General features: G+C 40.9%; 1 protein-coding gene across 6 annotated transcripts in view; it reads right to left on the bottom strand.

Annotated features, from left to right (window-relative positions):
- Positions 1–12,461, bottom strand: part of plppr2a (phospholipid phosphatase related 2a) — a 90,708-nt gene that overhangs the window by 43,425 nt on the left and 34,822 nt on the right. For 5 of the 6 annotated variants that reach the window (XM_036148460.1, XM_021319197.2, XM_036148456.1 and 2 more), the window contains one exon: positions 786–974. The exons of the other annotated variant lie outside the window; for it this stretch is intronic. In XM_036148460.1, coding sequence (XP_036004353.1) covers positions 786–974 — 189 coding nt within the window. The remainder of the gene's footprint in view (positions 1–785; positions 975–12,461) is intronic. 6 annotated transcript variants of the gene reach the window in all.

The raw sequence follows: 12,461 nt of genomic DNA, 5'->3' as shown, positions 1-12,461 counted from the left end.
AGCTGTAGCAAGAGATGACGTTACAAAGTATTAACTCATGAGGGCTGTAAACAAAAGCTCATCATGCTTGATAATTATTTATGAAACATGTAGAAAAACATGTCACTTTCCATTCACATTATAAGTATGTGCTAATTTATGTTGGTCTGTCACATTATATGCTAATAAAATACGTTGAAGTTTGTGGTGAAACATCAGAAAGTCAAGGAGATGTAAATAGTTTCAGAAGGCACTGCAAGTAACAGCTATTCTCTTTTTATTATAACTCGGGTACTTTGTTATTTTTGGGTCTTTTTTTCCCCTTCCAACACAGTTTTTTTTTTAGCCAGCATCTGCTCGCTGTCACTTTCACTCCATCTTCACTCACACTTCTGCGCTCGTTCTCTCACTTGCTTCCTCTAATGTTAGTTCCTCCGTGTCTTCCTCTAATGACCTGTCTGCCTCTTCTCATTACATCTCTGTGTGGTCAGCGCTGACTGTTGTTTTAGTTCCTCCTCTGCGCGCGCACACACACACTCGTCGACACACACGCTTCCCTCTCAAGGATGGAGAGGGTGACCTCCTCGCATCCCGCCGATCTGCTCCGAGTATCCACAGAGCAGGAAATAATTTGTTCCGTGACTCACAACACAGGAAAAAAAAAATCTAATAAAATACAGACGGGCAATCTCTTATATTCCTGCAACTTTAACTTTGCTTTTAAAAAATTCTTTTTTTTGGCATACTTTGCTACTTAGCATACACTTTTGCAACCCCCTGTTTAAGTTAATAGATCCAACTCTTACCGTGAGGGTAGGGATGGCTGTGATGAGCGAGTAGATGAGCACCGGAGGGATTTTGCTGCTCTCCTCCGGACCAGGGTAGGGTTTGGAGAAGCTCTTGTCATAGCAGAAGAAGCCCTGGATGTGCACGGGGAAGGTGTCCGTGTATTCAAAGTAGTAAGCCAGCAGCACTGTCCCAGCCATGATCACCAGCTGGAAATAGAACATTATCCCGGCGTTAGGAAGTGAGAGAATGAGAGGCGAAGCAGAAGAGGCAGAGGAGGAGGAGGAGGATTGGGATCAGAGGAGGGGAGAACCGAGTCCCTGGTTCCCTCAGTTACGGGGAGAAGATGCATAGGAAAAACGGACCCAGAGAGAGGCGGAGTGAGAGGTTCTGTGCTTGGATCCGAGACAGAAAGGGAGAAAAAGAAGGATGTCCTTTCTCTCCATGGAATGAAAGAAAGCTGACCAGAAGAAAACATCAAAAAAGGGGGCTCAGCTGCAGAAAAAGCCCTGCAAACAGCACAAGCAGGAAAACAAGACAGCGATGGAGTGATATGGACAGAGAAGAAGGGAGGTGGGAGAGAGAGGAAGGGGGAGCAGCCTTTATGCTGCTGGCACTCATGGAACCTACTACAGTTGAGCTGTGGGTGTATTTGGAGAAACAGTGTGTGTGTTTGTGTGCGCTGAACACATAAATATGTGTGGCATGAGCATGTGCGCCGGGAAGCGAAGTATGTTTCCGCAGACACGTGCTTCAAACCATCCGCTGATGTCTCTGCTAAAGTGTTCCTAAAATACTTCCATCGGCACGACTGAGTTTCTGGGTAGAGCATGCAGTGTGAGGCACGTTTGCTTTTGAAAACGTGGTAAACGACACAATGCCCAAAATTTGGCATCAGAAAACTACCAGCGCTCTATACCAATCACACAATATTAAAAACTATTTGCTCAAAATATAACTTTCCCACTATTTCAATAAGGACACGCAGTGCAGGGATAAAGTGGTTGCACTTCTTTCAATTTTTCACCTTCTGTCAAATAACAACCACAAACAGCCACAACGTCGCCTTTTCGTTGAACCCCCCCACCCCAGATAAAATCCAGCGCAGCAGTTTGTAGAAGTCAAATTCCACAGTGACACAAACCATGTAGAGTATACAGCAAACATGGAAAACCCTCTATCTAAATTAAGCCAAACAAATAGTGAAAATAGGTTCTAAAGCTTACAAAGCAACTCCAGAACTGTTGGAATTGGACAAAAAAAAAAACAAGGTTTCAGATTTAACTTCTTAAAAATATTATCTGCAATATTGCAAAAAGTAAGACGAACAAGGCTCCGTAATACTTTTCCAGTCATGATCTTCGGAGACAAAAGAAGGACTTTGAAGAAACCTAAACAAGTAGTTTTAAGGCCCCAACTCCAGTCATCAAGGGCTGTCTGCTGTCCTGCATATTTTAGATGTGTTTCCGCTTTTATACACATCAGATTCAAACGACTACATGAGCTCATCAGTGTGGACTCAAGCTCTGCACAAACATGCAAATTAGCCATTTACTAGATTAGCCCGTGAAGAGTAACTTTTGACAACACCAGCCTAAACCAAACCAAACTTCAAATTGCATCCACTTTCAACAGCGCATTCGTCCTGTTAGGGGTTGAGGCGGAGCTGGAGGCCATCCTGGATTTTATTGGGGAAGAAGAGGGGAATATCTTGGAATTCCAAATTGCATTGAAAACTGAAAAACTACAGAAAGGGAAATTAAAATAAAATTCCAAATCGACCACAAAACACATTTTGAATGTTAACAAATATTAGCCATTAAAATCCTAAAAAGCGTAATCAAGCATATTAGTTTGTACTCAAATGATCAATAATATTTCAGTTCTAAAAACATTAACTACATTACTTTGGTAACAAACTCTACCTCAGCATTTTAAATAGAATTTGACTGAAGATGTTGACTCAGTCAGCTGTTAGCTTCGTTGTTCATCTGGTTTTCAGCAGACAACAGGCTTGAAAAGGCTGATTTGTTAATGTGAATAATTGTGAATCAATATATGAACTCTGTAAATATCAAGAACTTCCAGAAAACCTTTACTTGACAAAATTTTGGTGTTGGAGTGAGGATGTAAGTTTGTATCGAGTTTAACTCGCTTACAATGCTAGTGCTGGGGCCAGTCAGAGCATCTTAATCCTGAGCCGGTCCTTACACTGTGGTGGCCAGGGAAACTATTTATAGGCCACCTTACTGGACATGAGGTCACTTAAACACAAGTATTCTTTTTTTTTTGGTTTGTTTGCGTCTATTTGGGACTAAACGGGCAAAAATTATCTTAATTAATTAGAATTTTAGAAATTATCTGATTTAGTATGTTTCAAAAACTGGTTGGAATTCGAGTCATTTATTTAAGTATTTTAGCAGTTGAACTTACATATTTTCTAATAAGAAATACCAATTAAAGTCTACCAAAATACAATATACTACAGCTCAGTATAAAATATACTATAATATAGATGTTAGCCATATTTTTAGTGTATGGTATGAGTTAATGTTCTGAAGTAAAAACGGGTCCATAAGCCAATGAATTAGCAATAAAGTAGTCATATATGGCAGACTAAAGTTCTAATTGGCTCATTTAATATGAACAGATTTTGCCATTGGACTTGAGTTTTAATGGTGTATTTTCATGAAAAAACGACTAAAAAAACCAAGTATATCTAATCTGGTCCATACAGAGGCAAAACCTCCAGCAACCATTTTTTCACCATTCCAGCTTGGTGAAAAGAAAGACTCGTCAAAAATGTGTGATTGGCATTTTGATCAATATTTAATCTACTAAGCAAAGATGTTATGCCACACACTCTGGCAGAACAAGCTGTAGCCTTTTCCTCTTGAGTTCAAATCAGAAAAATATTTTCAGGGAAGTTTTAATCTTTTTTTTTTTTTTAGCTCAGATTTAAACCTTCCCTGAGTCAAATTTATAAAAGCATGACCACTTTCTTAGAAACTTGATATTGAACGAGTAAATAAAAGATCTGAGCCCTTCGTGCTTTCTTAAGATCATATGTATGCGTGTTGTTTTACAGATGGCTGCAACAGACATTCATTTACACATTTCCTGCATGTCTGGACAAATATTAACCAGTGTAGATGCTTGCACACATGGGGACTGGTGTGTTTATTATTAACTTCTATTCCTTATTGTTTTTTTTTTTTATATTAGCATCAAACCCTCCCTCATCATTGCTTCCCTTGAGAGGGATGTGCTTTGAAATCCGTGGTTGTCATGGTGAAGAAATGACTGAGGAGCTTCTGTGTTTAAGCATCCCTGCATAAATCCATTCATGTTTACCTCTGGAGTATTTTTTGCAGGGTTAGTGTTTACCTCACTGTATGCTTTCTAGACAACAAATTCTAACTGCAGTTTGCCTTATCATTCAGTTTACGTACACGTTCCTGTGCCTTGTAGAAGCTTTTTGGTGGGCTTGCTCTGCGAGCGATGAGGAGTATTCGTTTTGTGACTCATAAAGCTTTCCCTTGTTTTCCTGTGAGACAGAGCGGTGCTCCTCCCCTGCATTCACCCAGCATATTGTGATGGCCTCTGAGTCACCGTTGTGATTTGCTTAAACAAGAAAACACCCCTAATCCTCATGGCGACACTTCAAAATCTGCCCAAGGCTTGGCTGTGGTTACTATGGCCTCCCACTGCCGGGATGAGGACGAAGAGCCAAGAATGTGCTTCTGCAGGAGGTCTCAAATGGTGATCCTGCAAAGTTCACATTTCTTCCCTCTTGATCAACTGATCTGCAACTAGGCAATGGAACAATCGCTTTTTCTTTAGAGTCGTCATCGAAATTGTGTCTTTGTCTTTTCACTTTATTGTTGTTTACACTAAAGCATTAAGATGTGAAAGTAAGTCAATTTGTATGTCTGGAAAGTTGATGTGTTAGATGTACAAAAAGCAGCCCATAGCTGAAAAGTGGAAGCAAAGTTAGACTCTTTATCAAGTCCCATTTTTTAAAAAATAAAATCTTGAGAAGTATGGTATGCATTTGTATCAATCTCCCATATATCCAGGGTCACCAATTGCCCCCAGATGTCACCTACGTAGTTTTCTCAGGTTGTAATTCAATCTCAGAATAATTTCAGAGAACCGAATTTGGCACAAATGAAATATAGGATCTATTTTCTTAAGAAAAGCACATTATCCAACTTAAAATCCAATATGTCCCCCAGTTTTCAATTTGTCCGTCTCATCATTGTTGAAAGAAAGCCTTTGTTAAAAGAGAGCGACAAGATCTCCTGCTCTCAGTTTGCCACAAGGCATGTAGGGACCACAACAAACATTCAGAAGAAGGCTCTCTGCACAGATGAAAACAAACTTGCACATAGTGGCTTGCATGCAATTACGCCGAATGTTTTGGAAAACTAGCGTCAGACATCACCCTGAACTCACCATTCCCATTGTAACACACAGTGGTGGTAGCATCATGCTTTAGGGATGCTTTTCTTCGGCAGGGACAGTGAAGCTGGTCAAATTGACAGTAAGATGGATAGAGCTAAATACAGTCCTGCAAAAATAAAAGTACTGACCAGTGGATATTGAATAGAAATTTACATCACACTTTTAAGATATTTTTTGTAACAGTTTATGGAGACTAAGCATTATTTTCTTTCTACTTTAAATGTATGTAAAAAAAATTGCTAGTCTCTGACGTATAGTCATTAATAAAATGCTCTGAATATTATGACTGTACAATGTTAAACTATGAAAAGGTTTAAGCAGAGTACTTTTGAAACTGAAAGGCCCTCCGTTTCATTTTTTGTGCTTCAGAAGTGTGGAAAAACGATGAGTTAGAAGGAGCTTATGCAGTAAAAGCACACATTTTTCAGATTCTCCAGTGGGGATTGTTCACATCCTCCAGTACTTGTTACCTAAGTCGCAGGTGACAGCAGTTTGTTCACACGCCTGCCAGCGCTCTACCCTGCCCATCAATAAGCATGCCTTCACGCTCTCCTTCCCTCTGCACCAAGCATTTTCCAACATTTCTCACTCCACTGCATTAAAAAAAGGAGCATCCACTGAGAGAATAGAAAATTCATTCTCGGGATCTCATATCTCTACAACATATTTAAGGACAGAGAAGGAGGGGCAGATCAATAAAAAAAGGGAAACTTGTCAAGATGATAGGTCACAGTGGGGCAGCTTAAGTTGGGAGCTGTCAAAAGCCGACGCCAAACACAAAGAAGACTGAGGACTGTCTTCTAGTCTCACACTTGTCAGAATGTTATTGTCTGTGTCTGAGACGCCCTCCTCACATCCAACCTGTGAAGATCAACATGATACCCAGAAAATCAAGGCATCAGTGCATCTTTTTTTTATCAATGTGTAGTGACATAGGCCTGTTTTTGGATTTCAAGAAAAAAAATGGACCATACACCCCTACTAGATAGTTATATTATTTATCTTAATTTATCTTATTTTACACAAACAAATAAAAATAGTCAAAATTAAGAAATGGCAAACCTTAACTGTAACATTTACATAAAGCTACCAAATGAAAGAGCTGAAATTTTCTACTGTATGACCTATAACAAAGTTATAGGCCATACAGTAGATAATCGTGTGGCTTTCTTCTGACTTTCTCTGCTTCCACTTTAAATCACTTCTTATTTAGAAAAAAACAAATGACTCTGTTGAGGTTTGGAGCTACAAAGACTTGCTCATTTTGAAAAAGACTCAAAATATGGCACAGCCACAAATAAAACCTTCAACTGGTCAAGCTGCGCCGAAAATAAGCACGTTGCAGCATAAGCTTTGTGATCTCTGCTTTGTGACCAAGCTGGATATTATTCATAATAACAAAAGCATGTCTCTCCCTTAGCCACAATAAATCATATTTACTGGGATCGTGACAGAAAATACTGACCGATGATAGTCTGTCATTTTGTTTTTATTATAACAAAGTCTCGTTAACAACAGATTAACTAAAGCTTGTGAATTAGAGGTCAGAAGAATGATTAATTTTAGTTTTGAACACCAGCTAATTTGTTCCTATGCTTCCTTTTCATGGTGTGTGAGTATGTGTGTGCCATGTTACCTTGCTACCAAAAATACACACTCACACTAAGAATAGTGAGAAATGTGAACTGCAAAGATCTTATCATAACTCAAAAAGGAGGTTTTTCACTTTTCCAGCTGGGAACACAGCACCCTCTTCCCACTCTGTGCTGTAGATCCATTTAGAATATTTAAGCATTAAAAGCTGCATCCAAATCTTAAACTGAAAATATCAGTCTGCAACTACTCTGGTCATCTGCTGATTTCCCAGGGCGCTGTTAGAACCACGTTGCCTGAAAGAGTGCTTTTGTGTTTTATGGATGAAAGGTCTGGGGCGGAAGGACGGAAAAGCTCAGGGGTCCTCCGTCAGAAACTCGCTCTCCATTAAGGAGCCCGCTTTCAACACATGCTACACTGCACCTGGCCTGCATGGCAATACTGCAGCGGGATGTAACTAAGTTGATGGAGCAGGGTGGAGGGTTGTAAAGGAAGGAAAACCAAGAGGTAAGGTTGAAAGGTGAGTAAAAAAAAAACAGAAAACAAAAGAGTATTAAATAAATGTAAATTTGCAAGAACCATGAGCTGGCGTTTCTGTTCTGCCATAACAAACTTATCGTTAGGGTAGATCTTCTACACACTAAAACACAATAAATCTTTGAACCGGCTTGTCAAGCCTCCGCTCCTACAAGCTGCAAATAAAATCACAGTAGAGATTGGGAAACCATGATCTTCTAAGGGTTGGTGTGAGTTTGAGTCTGTTTCCCTAACCAGCTTTAAAGCCACAAACATCCCACCGCCCAGCACTTCACCAGGAGCTCTACAACCACCGCCACCACCCACACTGAAAACTCCTACTCGCATGTCTCTGCTTTTTGTCCTCCGCTTTTGTTAGAAAACGACCAACAATCAGGAATAAAACAGAAACCCACATGTGTTGTGACAGATTCTGTGATTGGGGTATTTTGTTTAAAGGCTTAAATATCAAAGGTTGTCAGTGCCGGTTTTGCCCATTTTTAGTATGTTTACTTTTATTTTTTTAAAACACAGGAAATGCTTCTTGATAGGCATGAAAGTAAAATTATTAACAGACATTGCATTGATTACAGATTCACCTCCAAGGAAACAAGATGGCCATTACAACTATGATTAGGACGCTAATTAAGCTTGTAACCAGCCTTTTTTTACAAATGAGCTCAAACTTCATGTTATGTATTTATTGGTATAGTGGTGGCGCGTCATGCTGTGGGTACACTTTGCTTCAGGGGGAACAAGGAATCGGCTGAGCTAGTTGCTCCTGGGTATGAGTTCACTCTTGCATTGATTACCTGATGTGTGCCAAGCTTTAACTGTCAGACTACGTGCCATGCATTTGACTCTTTTTGATTACTTTTGCATGCAGAGAAGAAGAGAAGTTGACTTTATGCCTGCCCAAGCCCTTATGGCTGAAAAACAAACCCTTACCATCAGCCTTCCTCCACCACGTTTGACCGATGGTGTGAAAGTGTTTGCGCTGACGTGCTTCGCTTAGGTTCTACGATAGATCACGCTTTCAATTATCAGCGAACAGCTTCACCTTGGTCTTGTCTTTCTGGAAGAAATTGCTCCAGGAGTTTTGGGACTCATTCAGATGAAAGTTTTCTAAGCTGTAGCACATTCGAGGAAAAGGCCTTCTGCCTCAACTCTAAACCAGCCATACTTGTTTGGTCTTTTTCTCCCTGCACTGTTATGACCTTCAACATTAAACATGTTGAGGCCCCTAGAGTCCGAGGCGGAGCGGTTGTGTTTTTGTCTCTTAGCGTCGCGTACGTTCGCCTTGTGTTGAAACTGCTGAACGTCAAGCACTGGGAAAACTGGCAGCTGTCCTAAACGGTCTCCACTTGTTAGAATTCTGTCAGCAGAATCAAAAAAACTCCACATTTTCAGGAAGTGGGCTTTTAACACGTTGCAGACTGACAGGCAACAACGGCTGCTCGGGTATGGTCGTTGCTGATAGCTTTCTTTCATGATGCTGTGTTAATACACACCTATATGCTCCAGAGTGGAAACCCCTGTTGTTATAGTGGTGGTCCCACCAGCTGATGGTCAGTTAGTATGGAAGCAAAAGGGGTGTTTTCTTTTTCCCATGTAACCGTGCGCATGTCTGACTACAGGCATGTTGTTCCCATAGAATTATTCAAAAGCTATTAGCAATTGTCCTGCAGATTTATGAAAAGCTATACAAAACAGATTTTTTTATATGTAAAGGTTGTCTTGCGAATTTCTCACTAATGATTCAAACTTTCAGTCAAACCGGTGCACCGATTCTTTTTACATGTGTTACAGCTTTGAAGTCATTCAGCAACTTCTAGCAATGTGCAAACACTGTTCCCTCAACCCCGATCCTGTCTAATGTAATCAAAGCGAGCTCATAGACCACACTGAAGTGGGATTAATGATGATGGAGTGTTGGTGGTCTCACTCTTTACAGATTCACTTCTGTCTTGCTCGAATGATAGCAAACCGCTCTATTAGAGAATACTCTTCTAAATTGCCTTGCGCTTACAAATTAAAAATGAACAAATCATCTGTAAAGCATCATTAGTGATTTATTGTTCTCCATTCGGAGGAGCTGTAGACTGTGAAACTGAGAAGTGAATGGTAGGAAGGTGGGAGCAGGAAGTGAAGGGCTAATGGTGCCTGTACCAGGAGGAGAAGACAGTGAAAAGAGAGGTGTTTAAGGCAACTGAGTTGGAATGAGTGAACGGCATTAGGAAGAAGAATTCACTTCCCGGAAAGATCTCTCAGGAAGCATATCAAGTGCATCTGGAAAGTATTTATATTTATAAGAATTAAAAAATAAATTAAAGGGTGTACCCCACCTCTCGCCCATTGACAGCTTGAGATAGGCACCAGCACCCCTCATGACCCCAACAGGGATAAGAATGTAGGAAAATGGATGGATGGAGGGATGTTTGACATGTTAGAAAATTAGCTAGAAATAAAAACTCGCCGCACCTTTGCAAAGTCCTTGCCACAGAAAAACATCCCCACAGCATGATGCTGTTATGACCATGCTCCGCTGCAGCGATGGTGTCAGCTGGATGATAAGCAGTGCCCAAAATTCAAGTGGGCTGCCATGTCTGTCTGTCCCCTCTATCAAAAAGGCCAGGTTGGCAGAGTGCGTAAGCACTGGTAGACTTTTTGGATGGTCTGCCCATCTTCCCCAGGGGGCAATGGAGCTCTGCCTAAGGGATCATTAGGTTCTTAATCACTTGTCTGTCCATGGCACTACATCCCTGATTACTCCTTTTGGTTGGATGCCCATATCTATCTCCAATGGTCACTGGCCAGGAGATGGAGGACAGCCGATACTAAAATTTCTAATCAATACACTTGATGCCATTTTTGATGCTGCTGCAACATATTAAGAAGGCATAGGGTTATTTTTGGTTAAGAGCAAAAAATATGATTATTACAATATGAAAACTTAGACTATCGTGGTATACTAGGTCAAACCATATAAACCATTTAAAGGTGAGACAGTTGGGAACCCTATGTGCTCCGCTTCCATCCATACACATGGCAAATGTTCGCTCCCTGGTGATCCAAATGGAGTAACAGTTGTTTCTACTTACAAAAAAAGCTCAGAATTCTGCAGATCTGCCACATTCTGCTTCACCCAGACTTGGCTGGGCGGTCATCTCCCAGACAGTGATCCACCCCTGCCGGGGTTCCAGCTGTGTTGTGCTGAGCTCGGCATGGAGCTCTCGGGGTGGGGTGGGGGGACAAAAGGATGTGAGATTTTCTTCATGTCAACGAAGACTGGTGCTCATATGTTACACTGCTACAGAAATCATGCTGTCCTCACCTAGAGTCACTCTCTATTACCTCTAAACCCTTTTATTCACTGAGGGAGCTCTCCTCGTCTATTCCGGTCAGAGCCTATCCCCCCCACCTGCCCAACTGAGGCAGAAAGAGAGCTTGCTGACCTGATAACAGACATGGATAAAAAAACATCCTGACTCTCATAATCATTCTGGATGATTTTAACGGCGCAAACCTATCCAATGAGCTACCCAGATACAAATAGCATGCTAATTGCCGACCAGAGGGAAAAAAAAGAACCACACAGGAACACTGTTACACTGTTTTAGACACATATGTGCTGCCCCTCATGCAGGGCTTGGACCCTCCGACCATTGTCTGCTCCACCTTATTCTAACCTACAAGCAGAAGTTGAAAACATCCAAACCTGTGGTTTGGATTGTGAAAATGTAATGAAGTCCCGGTTCATTACTGGACAAGTACACATGCACCTTACCTGAACCACTTGGAACATGCACATGGATCTTTTTATAGCATACTGCACTTTCAAGTCATTGACTAATTTGCACAACCAAAATTAAAGAATTGCACACAATTGTTTTAACAGATATTTACTGAATATGTTGGGTTTTCCCATGCATGTTGTTCCTGCGCCACCCCTTAACCATCGAGGTACATTCACTGGAATCCTGTTTGCAGACTTCAGCTCGGTCTTTAACACAATCAACCCTGACATCCTCCACCAGAAGCTCACCCAGCTTAAGAACCAGAACCACATGGACCAAAACCCTTGAAGGCAGCGGAGATGACAGTAGACTTCAGGAGAACCCCCCTCGCTATCCTCAATGACACTGTTTCTAGTGTGGATCACCTCCAGTTCCTAGGAACCACTTTCTGACTGACTGACACAATCCGAAAGAAGGCCCAGCAGATATTGTACTTCCAATTTAAGAAGCGCAACCTTCCTCAGGAGCTACTGATCATCTTCTACACTGCCATCATGCATTCTGTCTTGTGTTCATCCATCTCTGTGTGGTTCAGTTCATCCACAAAGCTTGACAGGTCCAAACTGCTATGAACAGTTAAAGCTGGGGTGGGGGTCATCAGAACTGACCTTCCATCCATTCACGACCTGTAGAGGTCCAGGGCCTGTAAAAGGGTAGCTAAAATAGCTGTCCACTCATTTCATCCTAGCTAGAGGTTATTCAGACTTCTACTTTCAGGTCGGCGCTACAGAGTGCTTATGGCTAAATAGAGCTGACACAGAGCCAGTCTCTATTTACATTTACATTTTATAGTCAGGGTAAGTAGCTAGTCTGCTGGGGAAAATTTGTATTATTATTATTTATTTATGTATTTTTATTGTTTATTAAAAATATGTATTAAATAGATAAAACTCTCCTGTACCTACTGCCCCTGTTCTTACCATTTTTCCCTGAATTGTGTATTGTTTCTGTCATAGATTGTAGCTCAGTTTTTAACACAACGCATGGGTTAGAATCAGAGGTCAAATTCCTTTTTTGCGCCCACAAACTTGGTGAATAAAGTGGATTCTGATTAACATCAACTTATTTTCCTCCTTGTCGCTGTCTGCCTGTCTCTACCTCTCTGCATCCAAATGTTCTCTGTTGCTTTGTCTAAAAACACCATGACAAAAATTAGCCCAGAAGCACTATAGACCCTGTTTTGGAAAACTTTATAAAATTATCTTTCATAATATCCCCTCTAGTTGGTATTTTGCTGCACTGAAAAATATCTTTTGATGTCATATACACCCACATTTGATTCTCATCAATCACTTACTAGTGATTATTGGTCTTGCATCTTGG

Source organism: Fundulus heteroclitus, chromosome 16 (assembly GCF_011125445.2).
Source record: "Fundulus heteroclitus isolate FHET01 chromosome 16, MU-UCD_Fhet_4.1, whole genome shotgun sequence".
In the NCBI taxonomy this organism is placed as follows: domain Eukaryota; kingdom Metazoa; phylum Chordata; class Actinopteri; order Cyprinodontiformes; family Fundulidae; genus Fundulus; species Fundulus heteroclitus.
The sequence above is the reverse complement of the archived record's forward strand: the minus strand, read 5'-3'. Positions and strand labels throughout refer to the sequence as shown.